The sequence below is a fragment of the Alosa sapidissima genome, chromosome 16 (assembly GCF_018492685.1).
Source record: "Alosa sapidissima isolate fAloSap1 chromosome 16, fAloSap1.pri, whole genome shotgun sequence".
In the NCBI taxonomy this organism is placed as follows: Eukaryota; Metazoa; Chordata; class Actinopteri; order Clupeiformes; family Clupeidae; genus Alosa; species Alosa sapidissima.
In genome coordinates this window covers 24,759,318-24,784,186 of record NC_055972.1, presented here as the reverse complement: position 1 = coordinate 24,784,186, position 24,869 = coordinate 24,759,318, and the positions used below count along the sequence as shown (strand labels likewise).

Genomic DNA, 24,869 nt, shown 5'->3' with positions numbered 1-24,869 from the left:
GGCTACTACTGAGTCCCATCTGGGAACAGCAAATCAAAAATCGAAGTAAGTGCTTACCCTGTACATATTGTGACCCCCAAGTGCTCAGTAAAGGTTGTGGCAATAGGTTAATGAGGTGGGAGATCTCCCCTCCCCCAGGACCAAGGAGAGAAAGAGATTTGAGTTGATTTGTCACACCTACCAGATTTTACTCAGTTTGGTGAGTGGCTGTCAAAGGCGGAGCCAACACCAAACAGTGGATGTCCCTGTGTAATAACATTCACCAACATGGCAATCTTTGAACCTGCACATGGCATGGAAGCAGGCAGTGTTGTAGGCTACCAACTCTGACATTAGCAAATTAAGTACCCTAATATTACAAAATACACATAAAATTACAATGGATAATAAATAACAAACTGGTCGTAAGTCTAAAGCCTTTCCTACTTGTGTAGTATTGCAACATTCTCCTGCAGTTTAAATCATAACGATTAGTCACAAAAGACTACATTTTTGCAGGGACTGAGTGGATTTGTCCACACAATGACATGAGAGTTGATCTTCTGCGCATTGAACGTAGTGCCTTAAATCATGTATTGACAGTAGCCTACGTCAATTCTACATCTCCTCATGTCGTGCCCTTGGCGTATGCACTTGATTGCTGAGGTATTTCTGCGCCTAGTGGGGCGGGCAGAGGGAGTTACTTTCGCTGGCTCCCTTTCCCACTATAATGAGGACTTTAGATCACTGTGCAGGCAAACAAAATCTTTAAGGTGTGCTGGCGGTGCAGCACGCGGGATTACCAACAGCCCCCGACATTCTCCGTAACTACAACCATGCGAATGGGACTTTTATGAGCTATAGGAATTTGTACTTCACCTGAAAACCCGCACAGCATCATTGCTTCGGCATCTCAAGGTAAGTCAAAGTCACACAACGGAGTATAGACAGAACTTGGACCATTCTTATCTGTTTCATGTGGTCAGGCTTGGCATCTCGTCTTACTGGACAAGCCCGGATACCGGTATATTAATACAGCGTTTACCTCAATATGGGATGTCAGAAGGATACACGTATTTGGTTTTAATTAAGACGGTTATCCTTTTTTGTCCTTTGGAGTTAGAAAGTTAATATGAACTTCTGAGGAATAATTTGCGTGTCTGGTTTGTGTTTTTAAGTTTATTTCCAGCCTTTCACAGTGGAAAATCAGAGCTGATAATATGCATAGAGAAAATGAGTGTTAAAATGACAAAATGCTGGAAATACAAACCTCTGTCGATTATCATTTACATTGTCTTACATTATAATTGTAGGCTACAATTTGTTTTATGGACAGTCAACGAGTCGAGAGGTGTTCGACACTTTAAACGTCATCAAACTAATTTATTTTCCCTGCAGCTGTAGGCTACAGACTGTAGACTCACGTAAATTCGATATGACCATAGCAAAATCCTGATAGGACTTGCAGAACGTGACAGAGCCAAGCATAAACAAAACACAGACTTCATGGTGCCTTATTGAAACAATGATTCATTTTCAAAGGACTTATATAAAAAGGTGCAAGGGATTTGGTCTTTGACTAAATCAGTGCAAGTGTTAAGACATGTAGTGTCCAAAATCCCTCATCTGGGATGAAGTCCTGTTGTTGACCACTTGTCAGGCACATGGCAACAGTGAACACTAGTGAGTCTTTTTTGTGAATCAAGGCCATGCACAGTCTTCACTGCTGGTTTGAAGGGATGAGGTTGGCTGGATAGGCTGGAGGTTTCAGTCTTTGATACAGTGATCTCTCTCTCTCTCTCTCCCTCACTCATCACTCTCTCTCTCTCTCTCTCTCTCTCACACACACACACACACACACACACACACACACACGTATTTACATGCAGTTGACAAAATCCACACGTATCATCATAAATATCAGCTATACCCCTAAAGAAGATCTGGTCCTCATCTGGAATGGGCATGCACCACATCAAGGCTGTGGGTCAACTCAGAAGACAGCTACTGTCTGGAACAAATAGTCAGTCAGTGTGTTGCTAATCTTGCTGAATTTGCAGTTGTTGTACTGTAGAATACACTGGAGATTACACTGGAGTTAGTTCTTTATGGTAAGGGTTTGCTGCTTCAGATCTTATTATCATGGTTCAAATATGTATGGAGCTGATGATGGTACGGACCTGACCACGACCTAGCACAGGTCTGGATCTGTGCCAGATCAGGGCAAGAGCTGATCCGGACTCCACTGTTGTCTGGATGGCAGGCAGCAGATGGCATTTCTGTGGGTTGGACTGGGCTCTGTGTTTAGGTTTGGGAGGAGGTAATCAGAGGAAATTATGTGACACTGATAGTGGAAGCCCTAGGAAATGTATGTGTGTGTGTGTGTGTGTGTGTGTGCGTGTGTGTACATGTATGTGTGTGTCTGGGTTGTGTGTGTGTGTGTGTGTGTGTGTGTGTGTGTGTGTGTGCGTGTGTGTACATGTATGTGTGTGTCTGGGTTGTGTGTGTGTGTGTGTGTGTGTGTGTGTGTGTGTGTGTGTGTGTGTGTGTGTGTGTGTGTGTGTGTGTGTGCGTGTGTGTACATGTATGTGTGTGTCTGGGTTGTGTGTGTGTGTGTGTGTGTGTGTGTGTGTGTGTGTGTGCACCTGCATGGTGGGTTTCCAGGTGTTCTTAGGTGCAAGTGCACCCATCCATTCTTACACCTTCAGCAGTTTTGTGTGTCTTTTGTGTGTTTTGACAAGCCCCGGCTATCTCAGCGGGTCCTCTTCTTTAGTCTCGTTAGTCCTTATCTTATGGAGGGACACCTGTGGACAATGGGTACAGTTTGTTGGCTCATTGTAAGTTGGAAGGAGCGGCCGTAGTGAATGAGATCAAGTTTCCACCAGCCTGGGTTAAAACTGGGTTAAAACATCCTGTTCTTTATTCCACCGATTGTGAAATGCAAACTATGGCACCCAAATGATTCTATGAGCCTTGGGACCGAGGTTTAGTGGTGTTTGAAAGAGGAACGATTTACCTCAGCAGCCTTTTCACGGCGTGTTTTTGCACAGCTTGGTCTTGTGATGCAAGATTGTAGAGCTCAGGAGAGTTCAAAGTGGACAGAGATTTAAATTGGCTTAAAAACCTGAAGTATTTGGCTCAGGGGACTGTAAAAAGAAAAAGAAAAGTCCCTGCCCTAGTAAGTATTTTAGAAATGTGTGATATGCATGTTGGGGTGTGCTCATAGCAGGATAACCTTCACATGCAAGTGTTCACATGAAATCTCATAGGAAGCTTTGAGGTGAAAGGAATCATCACGTCATATGTGAAAGGGGGGAAAAGTGCCTTGGGTCATCATCATGGTATGAATTAGACCTAAAGCACATGTGAATGTTCAGTGAAAAGATCAGAGGAACCATTCACATTGTGAATGTTTTTCTACCTATTAATGTCAATGTTTGTTCATGGGTGATTCCTCAGTTGAATGGCTGTGTGTACACAGTGAATGGTTTCCCCTTTGAATTCCCTTTTTAAAAAAAAAAAAAAAAAAAAAAAATTCTACATGTCTTAAAGGGGAAAAAACATTTCTACATGTCTTAAAGGGGAGTGAAGAGTATGCTGCCTCTCCCACAGCACCTCAGAGTGCTGGTGTGAGGGAGTGTCCTCCCTTTAAACGCCTCGGTGCTGGTACTCTCCTCCCTCCCCTCACACTCCCAGGAGGGCCCTGCCACCCAGGACGCCTCCAGCCTACTTTGATTGGTTCTCCCCGCCCTGGTTGCTCTCATCTGTCTGTGCTTAATCCCAGGAAACCCCCATGGGGAGTTTATTTGGTTTATTCAATTCAGTGTGTACATGCTGCCACCTTTTTCCCTCTTTGTTTGAAAAAAAATGAAAATCTGAACAAGCACACAGAAGGATTTTCTGTTGATATAATGACAGGTGTTTGGCTTTTGTAGTTTCCTTGGTGGGATGACCTTACTTGGCGCATGGAACCAGTAGGACTTCATTTTATGGACTATCTGTCCCAGCTTGTTTAGAGACATTCCCAATTCTGGAAGACCTTGAAAGGGATACTACTGTCAGCTTTTTCCATTCAAAGACGTCTTGTATTAAAAGGTCTTTGAGAGATGCATATGTTTTTTGTCATACATACTTAAAGCTTACCAGACCTGCTCTCTAAGTCAAATATCAAAATTGATTTGGTCCAAAATTCATTATTTGTCTGGCAAAGGATGAAGTTCTTTTCTGTTCATACATAATGTGTCTCATAATAACGTCATGCATGACAGTATATCATGCCATTGACCTTATAACATGTCAGAGCCATAAAAATGTTACTGTACCCACCATCTGACATGTTTGTTCTTAGCCTGGGACATCACATGATGCAGCTAAATTGTCTTTGGAGTTTACTGGCATAGCTTTTATGACGACACATGATATGAGGTAGTAATATTTGTGTCGTAGTGCAGGCAGTTGGGCTGCTACTGCAGATGTTTTGATATATGAAAGGATCTGACAGGTGTTACATCATGTTAATAGACCTGCAAAAAAGCACTGTGGAGTGCGGAGTGTGGAGAGTAGTGCAATCTATCACAAAGGTCACATATCTAAGAAATGGCAGAGCTGGGTCTCAACTAACACACAATCTCTCAAAACAGATATCTCTTTGGTGTTATTTAGTGTTTTCCATTGATGTGTTAAAAATCATTCCTTAAATTCACACCAAAGAAACTATTCAGAGTGCTACTAAATATCCAGTATTTATTCATTTATTTTCTAGGAATGTACCGTATATATCCATATTTACATCTCTAAGCTCAAGCATATCTTGAGGCTCTTTCCTTAGGAGGTCCCGAAATATTAGGGTCAAATTTAAAGCACGTGCTCATATTTAATCATCTTTAACCTGCTGTAATATGGTCTCTCTGAGAGACAGGACAGGACGGCGCGAGACACAGTTCAGCATACCATTCATAACAGAGATAGCAGAGGGCTAAATTGCAGGCCTCGTTTGTTGTGTCCCAACTGTGGAAATATGCTGACCTGCCTTGTCGGGTCTTATGTCTGTCTGCAGCCTAATCTCGGTGAGATGAAAATGTAGGTAGAGGACTTTCCCTGACGTCTCTCTCAACTCTATACTTTATCGTGGCTGGGGTCTGGGGAACAGTCAATCATATGGTTCACTCAAGAGTCATAAATGCCTCACTGTAATGGAAATACAAACAAGCCATCTCCATGATCACCTAGGATACTATTGTCAAAGAGGGAGCGTTTGTGCTGGTATGAAACTGAGAGCGAGAGTGAGGTGGTTCTGTCTGCACATGTCTGTGTGCTTACAGATTTATATCAGGAGCACTATTGAGAAATAGGGAAACACAGAGTTATGTTGTCATGCTGTTTATACTGTATTACATTTTCAATAATTGGTTTATTCAAAGCCAGCTTATGTCACTGAAGAAATATGTGTGATCTAACAACCTTAAAGGTACAGTCTGTGACTCTTATCCGTTGTAACAGTTGTTTGTCACTTAACACTGTTTGTCAAATTCAGTGAAATGCTCGTTACAGTCCAATAGCTGTCTGTTTAGTTTTTGCAAAAAAAACCCCCAAAAAACATTGGTGTTTGTTTGTACACAGTCCTGGCTCTGCAAATGGAAAACAAACATAGAGGCTTGGAATCATCTCCAGCCAATCATCACACTTGATTCAGGAGCACGGGGAGGGGTGTATTTTCATTGGTTGTTGGCCTTAAATGTCAACAACCCTTCGGAAAACTGAATGTGAATCACAGCGTGCAATGCCAATGCAGGGGGAAGCTGAGGACATCTTTCTCCACACAGTCCATCTGCCGCTGCATGGAGACACCTAAAACAACTTGTTGGCAGACAGTGATTAGTTGATTGACTGACTGGGAAGATCAGTCTGGTTGGAGGAAAAAAACCTCTCACAACACTGGAGCTGTCTAATGTTTAATGTCTGACTTGGCAAATGCCACAAACATGTGATAAATATGTAATATGTCTGTAGAAGAGCTGAATCACATTCTACTATCCTTTAAAGATAAGTTTGAATCCTAACCATATACACTTGATTTAGCTTATGAGGAGGGATATGCATGCATCAGAGCTGAATGTGTTTGATTTGTGGTACATCTAAAGCCTGCTGGGCCTGAGACGGGTGGGTTACAGAGTTTGTGGGACACCAACATGGTGAGATTGTATTCTGGTCCTCTAAACCTTTTTTTAATCATTACTATTATTATTATTATTATTATTATTATATATTTTTTTTAAATTATATTATTACTTCACTGGATTGAGCGAAATCCTTCTGTAACAAACATTCCACCAACATTGTTGTGTGGCAATAAAAACATATCTATCTGTACAAAGTATCTATCTGTTGTGGACCCTGTGGACGGGGCCAGATCTAAACCAGCTCTGGTCCAGAGTCAGCTACTCCATAAGATGTGTATGTAAAGGGAAAGCATGGTTTGGATCAAAGAGGAAGCATGGTCTGATAAAGATATGGTTCCCTACAAATATCTACTGATGCTACATCAGGTTCTCATTGACCTTCATCATTCAACTGTCAATCTCTGGCTACTTGCCCCAAACCAAACAACAGAGTCTTTCTTGGTCAGAGACAGCTTAAAAGATGCTGTGGTAAATATAATTGTCAGAATATATAAGAATTAATAGAAGTCCCTCTATAGATTATTTTCTCTGGAAATGTCAGACACTGCCCTTCAACTGTCAAACTCTGGCTACTTGCCCCAAACCAAACAACAGAGTCTTTCTTGGTCAGAGACAGCTTAAAAGATGCTGTGGTAAATATAACTGTCAGAATATATAAGAATGAATAGAAGTCCCTCTATAGATTATTTGCTCTGGAAATGTCAGACAACATGCAGTAAAATGAGGTGATCACTGGAGAACAGTGATCACACGGTGCAGCAAAAGACTAACGTTTCGATGTAGGATTGTTCATCAGAGTCCACATCACTGCCTACAGCATGTATTTCAGGGCTGTATGCTGTTCAGTTCCACTGTTTGATACTCCCACCCTCTACATGATGAAAAGGAGATGATTAATCAAGCGTTTCCCCTGTAGGTTGGAGTGAGGAGACCACAACTGAGTTTGCTGACCAGCCTACTCTTCCTGTCTGCAAAGATGCTCAAAGCACCGCTAACAGCCATCTGTATTGGTAGGCTTCTATGGGTTATGGCTGTGATGTTGTGATTCATTAAATTATATGACTTATCGTAGATTAATGGATTTCTTTCACAGTCACTATTAAAACATTTGCCTTTATGGCAATTGAATCACTCATGATTGCACCATTGCATGATTGCCCTCATTCATTGCCCTTATAGGACATATCGAATTGAATAAAATTCAATGTCAACCCTGTTTTGTATTGTTCTGTGTGGTAATGTGGTTTAGAAGATGCTCCATCTAATACTACAAGCCATTATCCAAAAAAGAGTTTGCACATAAAAGCACTTTTGTTTTGGGGATATAACATTACAACACCAAAGAATCCCTTAGCATAATACCTTTGTTCTCAAAATACTCTTGTGATAACAAAAAGCTCTGTGTTCATTATCGTCTCATGAAGCCTTACCATATGTAACACATGCAGTGTCTTTCATAGTGTTTTTTTTACCCTCCCTGTTTAGTCATTCTGTTCACCAGTGGTAGCCTGGCAAAGCCCAACAGCCAAAAGAACAAGAAGCCAAAACAAGGTACACTACTGCACATCCCAGCAGCTCTCTGCCAAAAGACTGTTTCCAAACCAGTCATGAATAACCTGCCATCTATCTATTCACCCATCTTTAGTGGTACCCTCTATTGAGTGTGATGTACGCGCAGGCAAGATCAGCCTCCCAGAATTCATTGCCAAATGTCCAGCCCACTGTAAGGAGACCAAGCAGAGGGTCTATGGGACAGGAGTGTTTGCCTCCATCTCCAGTATTTGCAATGCTGCCATCCACAGGTAATTGTGGGTACTGCACAGATGCCAGGCCTCTTTTGATAAGGGCCTCTTGAAGGTCTTTGTTTTGTTGCCAAGGGGGACATTATAGCCAGCTTTTGACTTTACAAGATAAGTAGCACTTTCCATTGAATTATAGTTAAGCATCCAATTTAGCAATAGCATTTTCCTCATTAACACATTTTTCACGGTTTGAAATAGTGGGTGGTACTCTGAGGTTTTCACCAGTCTCAAATAAAAGATTGTTGTTTCACTGACAAAGTGGATGAGACTAATTTACAAGATAATTGGATGTTTGGAATGGAATGAGTTGGAACAATTCAACCATATTTACTTTGAGTTGGATGATTAAACTATATTCAAATACTTTGAATTAGCATCTATAGAGAGGATATGTGCACAGCTGTTCTTCAGGAGTGCATGTCAACAATGAAGTGGACATTGCTGCTACTTTTGGCTTTGCACAACAATTGCTTTTCTTTGTAGAGTTGAAATGTGGCACCTGATTTAACAGTTGCAGATTTCCCTCCCTTGGGTTTATTGTTTTAGGAGTATTTTACACTGTGGATGGCAAAACGAATGTGTGTGTGTGTGTGTGTGTGTGTGTGTGTGTGTGTGTGTGTGTGTGTGTGTGTCTGTGTGTGTGTGTCTGTGTGTGTCTGGGTTTTGTTTTTTTCTGCAGTGGTGTCATCACTAATGCTGGAGGTAAGGTGATCGTGAGGAAGATGGCTGGACAGGCATCCTACAAGGGCAGCCTTGCCCACGGCATCCGCTCCCTGTCTCTTCCCAACTGGAGGGAGTCCTTCACTGTCGCAGGTCAGTCAAACCTCCCTTCTCTCCTGTTTCAGGAGGAAATATGGAGGTCTATGCTCTGAGGGGAATTTATCTAATATAAAAATAGGTTGACCGTTTCTAGCAATGGGAGTGGAAATAGCTCGAGGCCCATCTTCTGTTTATGGAACTTTTAAAAAGATTTTACTGTCATAGCTTGTCAGTGAAGGGCCTTAAAAACAGATGTTTATAAAAAAAGGAATGTTTTTTAAAAGCTATGCATAGTTCAACAAAATGAAAATGTGCCTTGAATACTTTTTCCATCATCAATCAAAGAGTGCCTGCTATAATAACTGTAAAAGGACACACAGAGAGCAGTGCTTCAGGACTTTTATATGACTGTAAAATATGAATGACCTCAGATTTGTAGTGTAATTAAAGGCTTGCTCTTGTCCCCTGCCTCTTGCTAGTGGGTAAACCAAAGAAAGGTGTCATCTATCCCACCAGTTTGGACTACAGCCCATCAAGACCCACAACAGTGAAAACTGGTAAGTGAGACATGTGGGTGAAGATGATACAAGGGGATCCCCCATTACCAGAAATGTGGCACCTATCCTCTTAGATTATTCACAGAGATCAGCTTTTGGGATGGATCTGGTCCTGTGTTGACATAGATCCAGTGACCAGTAAGAGGTGCATTAGCAATTGTAATACACTTTTAAAAAGACTTTGAAACACTGTTAACAACGTACACACACATACACACACACACACACACACACATACACACACACACGTACAACAATCTTTGAACATTGTGTGAACATCACAAACATTTTTGAACATCTCAGCAGTCCTCTCTTTGTTGTACTCAGCAGTGCATATCTAAGTATAACTTTTTAGTTTGGACTCCAGTAAGGGAGTTTTTTGGTTGTTGCTTTGGTGAAAAAATAAAGTCATAGCACGCTCTTTCTCTCTTTCTAGGGTCCAAACAACTAAAAAAAAAATGTGCAATGCGCTTGCTGTCCTCAGAGGCTACGGGTGCATCCAAACCTCGGGGTCTGTCTCTGCAGGAATGTACTGAAACAGTAGAGTCACTGTGGAAGCTTATTTTTGCCGCTCTCTCCATCTGTCACCCCTGTAGGCCAGAAGGAAGCCAAAGCACTGCCGGCCTCCTCCGCGTTGCCAGCGACAACAGTGGCCGAGCCAATTACAACAGCCGCGGTGGAGCCAACCACTACAGCTGCTGCCACGACCACGCCCCCACCGACCACGCCCATCACCACGCCGGCCGCCACCAACCCGCCATCAACCACCAGCACCACGACCACTGCCGCAGCCAAACCACGCGCTGCTGTGCACAAAGTCCGCGACGCAGGTGGGTTGCGTACACACCTGTGGTTGTCATTCGCTCACAATTTAATTGCACATTCTCATTTATTGGATCTATGTGCATTTCCACCCAGTGCAGTGAATGGATGCTGTCATTTCAAACCTTCAGTCCTGGCCAGTAATGGCTATCCTTTGCACCTCCTCTAATTTGTACTTTAAAATGACCATTACTCAGATGGGCTTTGTTTGCTTTTGTGTTTGCTTTGGGAAAAGACCATCATGGCTGTCACGGTCTTTGAATCATACAAGCACAACAAACAAAAACAGCTAAATGTCATTTTAAAATGGTTTGGAGTTTACTCCAGCACCCTCACAACATCAGGATGCCCTCTCTCTCTCTCTCTCTCTCTCTCTCTCTCTCTCTCTCTCTCTCTCTCTCTCTCTCTCTTTCTATATCCCACTTCCTTCTCTCTCTCTATCCCACCTATTTCTCTCTCTCCCACTTCCTATCACTCTTAGTCTTTTTGTCTCTCTCTTTCTCTCTCTTCACTGTCTCTCTCTTCACTTCTCTCTCTCTCCCCTCTCTCTTTCATTCCCTGCTTTAATCCCACTTCTCTTTCTCTGCTCCAGGCAGTGTCCACCCCTACTATGCGTCTTTAGCCTCAGGAGCCAGTGCAAGTAAGTTCAGACAGTGATGGCATGATGGACCGCCGTCGTTGTGGTGTCAGGGACTCTCAGGGGCATATGGGTTCTATCACAGTCACTCAGTCTCTCTAGTTTATCACCGGTGGTGGCTCTCCTGTCAGTTTGTTCTAGTCCACATCTCAGTGTTGCCATATCCATCAGGATATTTCTGAATGCTTTTTAAAAAAAAAAAAAAATCTTCCATAAATGTAATCATAGCCATTTTCTGGGCTGGTAGTTGCTACATACAGTAAACTGTAGTGTTATGTATCTCAGTTTCCACAAATATCTGTATTTGTGGAGCTATTGGTCTCCCGTTTGGGCTAAACTCTTATTGTCAGTGTGTTTTGCATGAGATAGATGTTCTATGCCTTACATAAATGTAATCATTTTCTGGGCTGGTAGTTACTACATACAGTAAACTGTAGTGTTATGTATCTCAGTTTCCACAAATATCTATATTTGTGGAGCTATTGGTCTCCCGTTTGGGCTAAACTCTTAGTGTCAGTGTGTTTTGCATGAGATAGATGTTCTATGCCATTGCAAGACCAGTTGAAAACTGGATTTGCATGGATTGCATTATGTAGTTTGGTTCATTCCATAGATGCTTTGCCATAGTTGCAGTTGTACAGCATTTTGTAAAGACAATGTTTGCAGTATTCTAAATAATTACTGTAAGGGTAAGGGTAGTTTATGATTGCGATCACTGTACATGAACAAACCTCTCATTCTCAACATTTACTGTAGGACAGTCACAGAGTTCTCATGGAAGAGCCCAAGGTATGTCTGGTCCTGCATCCACGTTTTAACCTGACACTCAGCCTCTCAGGGGGAAACTGCAGCGTCTTATTCAGTGACATTTGTTTTTGAGTCCGCCGTTCATCACTGAAGCATTCAAACTAATGTGACAATAAAATCTCTTCAAAGCATTCAGAGGGAGCTCAGCCATTGCGAATAGGTTTTCACCTCGACCAAACACAGGTAAATCCCTCTCACGCCATCCTAATAATATCCTTGTCATTCCTGGCATCAAGGCCTGTTTCTGAGACAAATCCACTGTCTATTTGTCTTGTTCCTTTTTACTAGCTGGGTTCAAACCTCTCTGCTCTGCATGGTGCTTCTACTCTCTATGTGAACAGCTGTCTCGTTTCGATGAGCACCAACAAAATGTTTAATATCCTGGACATGATCAGCCTTGTCTTTCCCCCCCCTTCTCCTAAAGCCAGCCTGCGGACTTGGAACGTCCACCTTCCTGTATAAAACTAACACCACTCGTTTTTTTTTTCTTTCTTTTGGTGTGTGTTCCTCAAATCCTCCTGTTTCAAAGCACTTGATACCTGTCCAGCACTTCCCCTATTGCTGCCAAACATGTGGAAAAGCCTATGAATGGTCCTCACACACACACACACACACACACACACACACACACACACACACACACACACACACACACACACACACACACACACACACACATAACACACCCAAGGAGACACAGTGCCTCTATGTATAAATATATGTGGCTGAAAAGCATGGTACACACTCGTCACCAGTGTTTATTTTTGAGCCATTTGTGTGAGGATGTGTGGAGTCCAGACCATGTCTTCATAATAGCAGCACATAACTCTTCATTACCCCATTCATCAATCCCATTTACCACTTGTTATTCACATTCAGTAGATATTCCTCAGGAACTCAGTAATGTAAATACTGACTCTGTACTGATAAAATGGTTTGCTCCATGAATGAAAATGGAAAATTAAAACAGGTAGGTGTCAACTGTTTAAAACTAGATGCAGATACCATGTTAATCCAGAGTCTTAAGTAAATAATGTACATAGATTATGTAGATACAAATGTAATATACATGTTGACTATAGCACCAAGATGTCTTATGATATGACATTGTTATAACATCAGAAATCCTCTGTCATAAGGCTTTAAACATGGTATGTGACTCCTACAGTGACCTGTTGATGCCTAACTTTATCAACCGTCTCTGATTCAAGTTAAATTCCAAATGATAACAGCCAGTTGGATTTTAAGACACACCATAACACTGAACATGTTTCCCTGTGGTAGGTCTGAGAAGACCAGAAACTGTTGGGTCAGCCGTTAGGAGACAACCGGCATCCCCCGCTGGAACAGGTCAGCACCTCTCCGATGCACCACGCTCACATGGACGCAACTTCAGAAAGTTCAGGCTGCCTGGACTCACCTGGTCTCACATATTAGCATGATATTTCAGTTGCGACCTACAGCTGTATAATCAAAATCGGCAGAATCACTGCATGATTGGGTTGTTGCCAGGGTGCAGGCTGCCTTCTTGGACACTTTTGAGAGGAAACGTAAATCTCACTGTTTTTAGTGTGTGAGTGCCGTTTGAACTGGGTAAAAGCCTTCAGGCAGCTGAGTCAGGGTGGCGGACCTCTGGAGGTGGTGGGTTTGTATATCATGCTTTGACCTGTGTCAGCGCTACTCTCCCCAGCACTTGCCCCTGGTTTCAGTAAGTGAGGATACAGTATATAAGGACTCAGGAGGAGGTTCCTCTCTTTAAACCATCCAGGCCTTTCCGGAAAGACCGAAAGGGCTGGCAGTTAATGCTTGATAATGCAACAAATCCCTTAACAAATATTGATTTCATGCAGTTGTTAACATACCTTAAGTAAAATATTAACTATAAGACTTTTTTAGTTTATTGACAGGTTTGTTAATGTGAATTACAAGTTTGAATTAATGTTCCAAGTTTATCTATCAAAGAGAGTATGTTAACAAGTGCAATATCTAATATTAGTTAACTAATGCATTATGTCTTCTGCACTGTTGATGTAAAGGTGTTTTTTTATAAAGACATGTCAACATGCTTCAGAGATCACTAGAGATCACACTGGAAAAGCAGACACCTAGCACCCTTAAATGAAACAGCTGTGCTCCAGCTATTCATCTCTGTCCACTCCACCCCTTCAATCTCTCTCTCTCTCTCTCTCTCTCTCCCCCTCTCCCTCTGCCCTGTTTAATTCTCTACTTCTCTCCCCTCTCTTCTGCTTTACTCTTTCACTCTGACTCCCCCTCTTGCCCTTGCTCTCCTTCACCCCCCTCCCCCCCTCTCTCTGCCTGTTTTACATTGGTAACCAGGTTTCAACAGGGTGCAGCTGGCTCAGCCTGAGAGGAACCAGCAAGCTGTCCAGACGAACCCCAGTAAGTATGTGCAGGACGGTCCGGGCATGACCACGTGAGCGGAACATCAAACGGCACACACATTAAAACAGTATGCTCCCATTCATGGTTAGTGCGCCTACAAAAGATCCCCATAAATGTGATCGATTTCAACATGGCCAGTAACCGGGGAATCTTAAAATTCTACAGTGAAAAATAAAAAGCGATGTCATTTCCTGCCCTGCTTTCAAAACATAATTCTGAGTGCACAAATGCCATTCTGGCATATTGTATTTCGAAATGGAAAGGAAGAAAAGTTTATTATAAGTATGATTAAACCGAAATTTCAGAATTGATACCTGAGCATAGATAGTGTCATGGACTTTCTGGTATTTGCTTGTAGAATGTTTATTGACTAACCTTTTATTTTAATTGTCATCAAAGAGATCACAGGAACTTCTTGTAATAACCTGTAATAGAATCCATCTGATTTGGTCTGTTTTACTAAATGAATACAATATGCTACAACTGAGAGCTGCAGAATTCAAAGGCATTTTAGGGTTACTCAAGTGGCAGTATATTTTTAAGAATTGTTTGCGTGGCAGGGATTGGATGTTTAATATCCTACCAAGTCTCAAACTATGTTTTATGTTCTCCTTCTCAATAAAAAACTAGGGATACTCTCTAGTCAACAATTTTGTGGTGTACCCAAGCTGACTTCACATACTTCTGAACTGCAGGATGTCTCTTAGAAAGACTATAAATTCTTTAAAATAAATTTAAGATGTGAGGGAGATTGTAAATAACCTGGAGCATTTTGTCAAACACCCCTCCTATGGCAAAGGCAAAATCATATCTACACCCTACTGATATGTCCTGCAAATTAGGGCATTTAGAATAAAGGTATTATTGGTTTTTAGAAAAGAAGACCCTCTTTGCTGGAAACTCATATTCTTTCTACAGAAATGTTTGTATGTAGTGCCCTGGTTTTCTTCAGTAGTCCCTGTAAAACTTAAATCTCTCAAATAATCTTCTTTTAAGAATTTTTTCTCCAAGGACTCTGTGAAGACTTGTAGAGTTCTTGTTGTAATATACCGGGGACTCCTTTGTCAGGAAGACATACTTGAGCCCTAAGCTTGTTCTGTTCCACTCTAAGCAGCTCAAGTCTCAAACAGCAGACTTGGCAGAGGGAACATTTCCTCTGTCCGTGTGTCTGTCTGCCCGCTAGGCAGCCTGTGCCATGCTATCCTATCCCTGATGCCAGGGCTTTGGGAGGCGCCAAGGGAGCTCTTCTGTGGTCTGGGTCAAGTTGTACACACACACACACACACACACACACACACACACACACACACACACACACACACACGCACACAAACACACACAGACACACACACGCATACACACACATTACATCGCACACACATACACACACAGCGGCGGTGACTGAGGCAGCAGAGAGGTCAGGACCCGGACTCGCCCCACCAACAGCCCCGAGTGCAACCACGCTTGGCTGGCTGGCGGCAGGGGTGCGCCGAGCCTGATTTAAGCGGGATGCACACAGTCAACACCGGCATGCATCAGTGGCCGCCACTGTAGGAGCCAGTGGCCCGTGGGCCTGTGTTGTTTTAAGGACCTCATCAGTCACTTCTCCTGGACTGTGGGAGAGTGGAGGGCAGGGTAGTGGGAGTGGGGGTGGGGTGGGGTGGGTGCGGGTGTGAGCAGGCGGGCTGGTCAGGGATGGAAAGGCTTTTCCTCTCGCTGTTGTTTTGGCGTGCTGGGCTCTCATGACTTGCCACTGATATGATAGTCACAGTGCTTCTACAGTATGATGGGGTTAATACTCCGGAAGTTGGAGGAATTAGAGGAGTGGATTGGGCAGGGGTTCATTCATGGTGTCTTCATGCTTGTTCCGCTAGCCTCTACCACTGCAATTCTCTAAGGGTGCAGCCAGCCATTACAGGATGGTAAGTGCAGGGAACAAGCCCTGTAAGCATAAGACATACTCTCATGAATGCACACGTCAGTCCCTGTGATATCCTTCAGCACAACGCACATTAGTTGCAGCTGGAGACAACAGTAAAACAACATCAATCTCACACCAAGCTGAAATCAGCCATCTGCTTGATGTGGCCTGATGTTTCAGCCTTTGGCTGTTGGAGTAGAGCAACGGCAGTGTTCTCTGATAATGAATGTTTAATGTTGTAAACTTGTGCCAGTGCTGCCGTATGCCTGACAAGCAGCTTTCTAATCTCCCCCTTGCAGCTTTTGCTAGAAGGGATTGGCCTCCCTACGGCTACCCACGACCTGAGTGGTATCCCGGAGCTAGGCGACCTACAGGTACCACTGCCAACCCTGGGGAAAAGCCTCTTTCTTGTCCCCTCCAGCAATGCATGGGAACAAACAGCAGAAAGCATTAACCAGAGACATCACATAAAATTATTCCTAAAACTAAGTATAAATTGATTTGTGAGGGCATTCATTTAAAGTAAAATGCAATTAATACGAAATCTAAAATCGAAATCTAAAGAAGATCAAACAAAAAAATAAATAAAAATGAATCCCCTTGTTCTAAATGTTTCTCAATAGTTAATGACACCACTGTGCCTTAATGGCCACATTCATGCCTGCCCCTCTCTATGTTTAGATGTTAATCACTCTCCAGATATGGGATACACATGGACTGAGGGGGACACAGCAGAGACCACAGGTAAGTCCCCACGCTAACACACTGTGCCCAACACTGACTCCAACACAGTAGATGGCACATGTTGGTTGTTGCTGAACAGACATGATTCAACACACCCGAGAGTGCATCTATATTTGGTTCTGTCAGTGTGTATAAGTGTGTGTGTGTGTGTGTGTGTGTGTGTGTGTGTGTGTGTGTGCTTGTGCATATGTATGTGTGTTTCTGTATATACCATGTCCAAAGGCATTGATATACAAGACTATCTGCAGCTTTTTGGTGGAATGTGTGTTCTATTCTGTCATGCTGTGATTGTAGTCTATGACAGCACCGTTCAAGATGTTGTAATATGTCCTGGCCATATGCGAAATACACTGACTGTACACATGCACATGTGTGCACACAGTACAGTGTATGAAAGCCATATGGGCATGACATGAAAAGAGTCACCTCTTCTTAAAGCTTTGTAATTGACTGTGCACTGTCAATCAGTGTGACAGTCAATCACCTCTCACGATTAGCAACACTAACCCAGTGCATCTGAAATGGCTGGCTTTCTCCCTTTAGGCCGGGATGCACGGCCTGATATCACAGACTATGAACGCTGGTATTATAGCTTTGGACAGTACCGTAAGTATCCTTTCTTTCCAAAGAAAGACCTCTGTTTGTCTTGTTTGTTCTGCCATTACATATGCTATGCTTCATTTTTATGATGCTGTTATAATGTTGTTTGGTGATGAATGGAAACATGGGAATGCTCATGTTCAGTGATGATATGTTAAGATTGCTCTGAGATGAAGTCACAACCAGTGATAGTAAGGGGAAGGGATCTGGTTTGTCTTGGACACCAGGAATGACCCACATAGCCGTCAGCTTTCCCACATCTTTGGAAGTGTTTATTACGTCCTGGAAATGGCAGAAGTAAATGACACCCCATGTGTCACCATCTGTTTATAGATTTGAGATCTTTGAGGAACAGGAATTCACTTCTTTGTGTCTAAGGGCTTCATAGTTTTATATTCTAACAACTGGTTTGCAATCCAGTCTCCAGATAGGCTGAGTAGCTTAGGCGAGCGTGAGAATTTGCAGCTAAGTAGGTTAAACTTCAAGGGCCTCCCCTGTATTTAGCATCTCCATTCATACCAATACCATTGAACAAGCTACAAATCAAGGAAGCCCAGAAAACCCACACATGGACCAATGACAAGACACCAAATGGCATCCTGTCAGTCAGTTGTAGTCTTAAGAAAATTACAGGCCATTTTGCTTTGCTCGGCATGCAACATTGTCATGGCATTTAAATGAAATGATTTGGGTTTTGTGGATCAACGGGTGAGGCTGTTTTGAGGACGCCCATATAAATAAATAAAAAAAACACCAGCGTTGCAAGTCCAGAGTTACAGCGATGGAAGAGCCAAACAGAGTGCAACGGCTGTGGTGGAGTTTGCCTCGTTATTTGACTTCTCGTTGCTCTGTAATTCCCTCATGGAAAGATTACAGATGACGCCGTCTCACTCCTTGACTTGTCCTTTCTCTGTTTTTTCAGCGCCTCGAGGCCCTGAGACAGACACTGCTCGTAAATTGCTCCCTGAGATGACACACACCAGAGGTAGGTTTCGCTGACATGTGCCACCCTGTTGTACTTGAGGCCCAGACGGACCCAAGGCCAGTGTAAGGCTAGAGAGTCATGTTCCCAATCGTGGGTAATGTCATTTTTACAGCATTAAGGCTTTTGCAAGCTTGCGTAAGGCCTAATAGCAAATGCTTTATAGTGGTCCTTTAAATGCCCTGGCGATCATGCAGCTTGCATACAGATGCATAATGCTAATGTTTCAACAAAAGGTTTTAATCTTGAAGTGTTTCCTTGCTATGCACACAGTCATACACACATACACACAAACACATACATTGTCACACACAGACACAGACAGACACACATACACAGAGGCACATGCACACCAACAGACAAATACACATACCGGTACACAATGGGTGCTGCTATGCAAGCTGCTTAGGGATTTGATGTAGTGATCCAGGACTTTGGTAACTCAAGCTTGTATGCTATTGTCAACACAGTGGAGCCGCTGGATGCCTGGAAACCCGAAGTAAACCCTTTCGACCCAGGTGAGGTGGCTTGCACTGTCGCTGCTCAACTGACTCCCCCTCACTCCCCAATCTCCGACCCCCTGCGCCACCGGACACCTCTCCTGTTCCAGCAATTTGTCAGTATGCTGGGACACCAGAGGTGCCTCAAGCCAATGGTGAAACTGTAGCTTTCCGCCGCCATTTTGTTTCTCTTCTATTCTCTGCTTTTCAGTCTTAAGGGGTCATTCTATATTACTCTAAAGCTTTTGGTACCACCCACTTGCTCAAAGTCTAAAAAGAAATTAGCCATGTACAATGAGACTGTCTCCACAGAGGGCATAAGCAGTGGGTAGAATGTGGTGAGAGACAGAGTGGTCAGCAGTTTCTCTGGTATCTAATACTGCCCTGTTCACCCCTTGCAGGCTTCAACGTGCGCGAGCAGGACTCCATACCCAGGGCCCCTGAGCCCGTCGTCTCCCAGGGAGATCCAAGTACGTTGGGATTGTTTTGAACCGCAGTTAATGGAGCACCTCGATTTCTTCTCCGTCTCAATGGAAATGGCCTTTGACTTCTATCACTTTGTGTCTGGAAAAAAAGCTTGTTTTTGGGTCATGTCTCTGGGTGTGTTACAGGAATGGTTGAACCTCCATCAGGTTCACATTAATAGGGGCCAGGCTGTGCATTATGTGACACTGTAGCTCAGACAACCACAGACAATAGGGTTGTTGCCAATACAATCTTGTGGGTTTAGAAAGTCTATGTTTAAGTGCTACACATGTGACTGATTTGTTTGTGTCTCATCCGTAGACTGTAAAGTGGACATTGCCTTCCTTATGGATGGCAGCTGGAGCATTGGGAAGAGGCGTTTTAAGATCCAGAAGGACTTCCTGGCTGAGGTTTCTCAGGCGCTGGATGTGGGAGTGGTCGGTCCCATGATGGGAATCATCCAGTATGGGTATGTCTCACTAGTCAGCCCTTTACACATGAAGGCAGCTCTCTGGGGTTTGATTTTACAACCAGGCCTAGTCAGTAAGGTTCATACCAGCTGCTGGAGTTGATCACAGCATATATACTTATACTTATACATATGGACAATCTCAGAGGGTCAGATTCCATGGGAGATGTTTCCTACATAAATGTATGTCCCCAGTTTACTTTACTTTGGATAGAGGTGGTGTAGGAATAATCAATAGATGTAAACTTGCTTTTTTTAAAAAGTCTATTGATGTGGTGCTTTGGAAACGGCTTTGTTAAAATTCCTTTTCATCACAACCATTTACTTAGCACGCTATTGTTTCTCAGGGAGGGCTGATAAGCTATTTCATGTAGACACATACCAGCACACCCTACAAGGTACTGGACACAAACAGACAGACCTCGTCCCCACCTTGTTGAGCCACCCAGAGATCAGGGCCAGATGTGGGCTAGAGCTGGGCCTGCTCCCTTCCTTCCTGAGGGATCTCCAGTCAGGGCAGCAGGAAGGTTCCCAGATCCACACATTCACGTCTTCGTCATCACCTGAGAGGCCCAGTCCGGAGGCGCCTGGGCTCAACTCCGCTCCCCCTCCCATCCTTCCCCCAGGGAGGCGAGCCTGGCAGACAGCCCGACGGCAGCCCTGGAGACCATAAAAAGATCAAAGTTGAGGTTGAGGGGGTGTTGAGGGTGGTGGTGGTGGGGATGGGTGGGTAGGGGTTGATGTTAGTCTGATAGCTTTCCTACAGGGCTGAGATAGACAGGGTGACTTACCTCATCCTCTTCCTGTTGTTGCTCTGCTCTCTGCTTCTCTGACAGAGATGACCCTGTGACGGAGTTCAACTTGAAGGCTTACTCTAGCTCGCGGGAGCTCAAGCCGGCCGTGGACAAAATCACACAGAAGGGAGGCCTGTCCAATGTGGGTGAGTTACTGAGAGAGAGAAAGAGAGAGAGAAAGAGAGAGAGAAAGGGGTGAAGAGGAAGAGAGAGTGAGAGACAGAAAGACAGACGCACCAAGAGAGAGACTAGAGGGAGCACTTTGAAAGAGAGAGAGGGAGATGCTGGCAGACAGAATGAGAGAAAGAGAGAGCAAAGAGAGACAGACAGAGAGAGAGGAAGAGAGAGAGAGAGAGAGAGGGAGACACCCCGCTGATAGGAGCCGATGTGATATGTTGATAATGTGAGACACATGCCATCTGCCTGGGCTACAGAGTCTCAGCAGCATGACCCACTGTAGTGTGAAGTGAAATTGAAAGGGTGCAATTATCGCATCGTGGAGATGGCCCTCTTTACCGGCCATGCACATGTGAGCTAGGAATTAAATCTAAATTTGATGCAGGAACTGTTTGGTAAATTACATGTTTGGTAGCCCGAGGGGTGATTTTTGTTTTCCTCCCCCAGTAAGCTAACCGAGTGTTGTTTGAGTTTCATCCATCATGGGGGTCAGTTTATGCCCTGGTGGCACTTTGCCATCTCTGGGGCAGCTCTCTCAGACACCACACACCAGATGCAGCTTCTTACCAGGAACACGCTACGATGAGGCGAATAAATAAGGGTTGAGAGCTTGTAATTTCAAATCAAATAGGGCCTATTTTTTATTGAATAAGCCTGGCAGACACTGGTGTAAATCATTTTGCATTTGTTCAGAAAGACTGCAGTACTTCAGAAGCTGATATTTCCCATACAATTAAATGGTCCAGATCAAGATTGTTGACTTTATTTCCAGAATGACTTTGAAATCTGTCAATATTGAAAAGTTTAATTTCACATGAAATTGATGCATGAAAACCATCTACTGATGAAGATCTTCTAGAAGAGATTGTGGCACCTTTTTATATTTCCTAATGAATGTCAACAATTTGTAAGAGAGGCATTTATGGGAGAGAGAGTAGGATACACAAACCACTGGTGCATTATAAACACACATCTGTCAACAACTATAATCTGATCAGGACTGTGTCCTTTTGCTGCCCCCTTGTGTTCCAACAGGGAAGGCCCTTTCCTACATCAACAAGCATTACTTCAGCGATGCCAATGGCAACCGTGGAGGAGCGCCCAACGTGGCTGTGGTGCTGGTAGATGGCTGGCCTACTGACAAGGTGGAGGAGGCCTCCAGGCTAGCCAGAGAATCTGGAATCAACATCTTCTTTGTCACCATTGAGGGTCCAGATGAGAATGAAAAACAAAACGTGGTGGAGCCCAATTTTGTGGATAAGGTACAGGCAACAACAAGACTGTATGAAAACTCGTAGCATTGCATAAGCATAACATCCCTAACATCTTGTAGGTCTGGTGAGATTAAAATACTGTGTTCAAAGCTACCATGTGACAAAGGTATGGTATGCAGTGTGTTTGTGTGTCATTGGCCAGAAGACCATAAACTGCCTGAATAACCATTCAGGTTCAGGTTCAGGTATAATCCAACCTGAGTTTCTCTTTTCTGAAAACGGCTTTAAAAGTAGAGAGGTCAGTTTGATTTGATCCCCTATCTCTGGAGCACACTGTTGTAGAGTAGATTTTTTAGATTGCTGCAGGTCAGCTTTTGGCCCTCTAGATTCACTCCCAGTGACTGTCTGTTCTACATCCAGGCCGTCTGCCGGACCAATGGCTTCTACTCCCTGCCAGTGTCCAGCTGGTTTGGTCTGCGTAAGACTGTGCAGCCACTGGTCAAGCGTGTATGTGACACCGACCGCCTGATGTGCAGCAAGACATGCCTGAACGCCAACGACATCGCCTTCGTCATCGATGGCTCTAGCAGCGTGGGGACGGGCAACTTCCGCACCGTCCTGCAGTTCGTGGCCAACGTGACACGCGAGTTTGAGATCTCCGACACGGACACGCGCGTGGGCGCCGTCCAGTACACCTATGAGCAGCGGCTGGAGTTCGCCTTCGGCCAGCACAACAACAAGGCCGAGCTGCTCAACGCCATCAAGCGCATCAACTACTGGAGCGGCGGCACCAGCACCGGGGCGGCCATCACCTTCGCCGCCGAGCAGCTCTTCAGCAAGTCCAAACCCAACAAGCGCAAGATCATGATCGTCATCACCGACGGCCGTTCCTACGACGATGTCAGGGCACCAGCGCTCGCCGTTCACCGCAAAGGTGAGACATTAGAGACGAGGGAAGGATGATGGGTGGGGGGGGGGCAAACAGAAATGGTCAAAGTTCGAAAGAGGTGCAGTGAGGAAGTATGCAGATTGTACATGTGGTAGTTGCAAAGCTGTGATAGGTTGCATTGCTGTGGTCAAACGTCCAGTGTTAGAAGAGGTGACAGAGGAGTGAGGGGCTTTGATTCAGAGAGGAGATAAACAATGGAGTTTCACTGCCCTCTTAGTCCAGTCTTTGAACTGGAGCACAGGGGGACTGAGGGAACACAAACACATGAGGGAAAATAGCACCATGAAGAGGAAACGAGTGGGGGAAGAGTGTTATATGAGGAGGTGTGCACAGTGTGAAGGATGATCGTATTTTCATTGAGGGCACAGCTTTGATCATTGCTGTGGTCAAACAAATGTCAGAGGTGAGTTGGCCTATGAGAAAAACGCCCTTCAGTACAATGTTTCAATCACAACATCTTTCTTGGATTTGCCAACAAATAAAGCGGGAAAGATGGGTGAGATGAACAGATCAACAAAGTGATCCTTCTTTTGTGACTCACAACTCAAAACAACGTAGATGTGTTTTTGCTTGTGGCTTTCCTCATTTGGCTGTTTACTTTAGTGTAATTTTCCATTTAAGGTCTTTCTGAGGTTAATCCGGTCTTATTTTCAGAATGCATTCGACTATACATTTTGACATTTTGTCCGTCTCTGTACTTTTCCTTATTACATATACACCAAAATCAAACAGCAAATTGTATTTTTGGAGTCCTGTACAAACCATTGTTTGTTTTTTCTGTGTTTGTTTCCAGGAGTAATCGCTTACTCCATTGGTATTGCCTGGGCTGCTCAGGATGAATTGGAGTACATTGCCACAGATCCAGACAAGGAGCACTCCTACTTCGTGGATGAGTTTGACAACCTGTACAAGTTTGTGCCCAAGATCATACAGAACATCTGCCAGGAGTTCAATTCCCAGCCTCGAAACTGAGCGCAGCTTAGCGCCCCGGGACTCTCGCAAGGAACTGCAGATAACAGGGCTGGGACACTTAACAAACACATTGCAACAAGATCATCTGCTGTTACACAACACAGTAGGAAAAAAAGATGCAACCATCACCGGAACATCCAGTATTATAACACAGTACTACAACACATTTACATGTCCATAATGTAAAGATTTCATAGAGGTGTACCTTTTGAAGGGGGGGGAGGGGGAGTTCTAACAGATTGCCAGACAGTAAATGGGGCAGAACGAGAGAATGTGATTAAGTGGAATGTGAGCATGAGGTGGTTTATCACATTTATGTGGTTTATCACATTTTTGCAGAAGACGCTTTAAATGGATGGCCATTTAAGGAAGACAGAACAGGCCAAAAAATCTGAGCAGGAAGAAGTAAAACTGTACAAAAATAACCACATTTTAAATACTGCATATTTAAATAGGTATTACAATGCTAAACTATCTATAACATATTCTCTCCAGCAGTTGACAGACATATTTGTCTCACAGTGTGCAGTAGCTCAGAATAAGATGACAGACTACTGTGAGATGTGTAGAGCATATAGATGATAAGGTCAAATTTATCCAATTTACTGGACAGAAAAACCAACGGAAGAGAGCAACACTCTAACGTGTCAGTGATTCTCTCTCAGGAGAGACTTGAAGTGAAATTTTGGAAACTTAAGAGACAGAAAATAATAGGGTGTCCTTTTAGCATGTCTTCATAATGCTTATGCCATCTTCACTTGCTTAAATGAAAATATTTAGGTATGCTTGCCTAACGATTGATAGGAAATTGTGTAATTGCTATAGACCACAAATACCATACCACAATTTATACTTAAACAACATTCCTAGTCCCTCAAGAGCCTTTCACAGACAGCCTTTTTTTCACTCAGTGTGTAATTTTTGTGTAATTTTGTCCAGTTTGTACATATGCTTATTAAAATGTTTTGCTTGTAATTTTTAAAAGTTGCCAAAATGATTCCGATTTTAATGCGATTTGTAATAAAAAAAGATTACCTAAGTTCAGTTCTATGTTTGTTTCATTAAACACTCAGTAAAGTAAAATGTCCTCTACCATTGTCTTATACGTATGCGTTTGGGTTTCCTTTGCAGTAATAC

At 43.5% G+C, this 24,869-nt stretch overlaps 1 protein-coding gene across 4 annotated transcripts; it reads left to right on the top strand.

Moving 5' to 3' along the window:
* The first annotated feature begins 655 nt into the window (after positions 1–655).
* vit (vitrin) lies at positions 656–24,771 on the top strand. Of its 4 annotated transcripts, XM_042065908.1 has the most exons (23): positions 656–897; positions 7,075–7,168; positions 7,644–7,709; positions 7,804–7,960; positions 8,640–8,773; positions 9,199–9,276; positions 9,873–10,106; positions 10,691–10,738; positions 11,492–11,524; positions 11,672–11,725; positions 12,827–12,892; positions 13,880–13,942; positions 16,166–16,240; positions 16,548–16,610; positions 17,154–17,216; positions 18,133–18,195; positions 18,663–18,710; positions 19,094–19,162; positions 19,479–19,626; positions 20,463–20,566; positions 21,633–21,859; positions 22,232–22,745; positions 23,554–24,771. In XM_042065908.1, the coding sequence occupies exons 2-23, from the start codon at positions 7,135–7,137 to the stop codon at positions 23,730–23,732; spliced, it is 2,520 nt and encodes an 839-aa protein (XP_041921842.1). In that variant the 5' UTR covers positions 656–897; positions 7,075–7,134; the 3' UTR covers positions 23,733–24,771. The 4 variants fall into 4 exon arrangements, with proteins under 4 accessions (XP_041921842.1, XP_041921844.1, XP_041921845.1 ...); XM_042065910.1 differs by lacking the exon at positions 16,166–16,240; XM_042065911.1 differs by lacking the exons at positions 11,492–11,524; positions 11,672–11,725.
* The last annotated feature ends 98 nt before the right edge of the window (positions 24,772–24,869 follow it).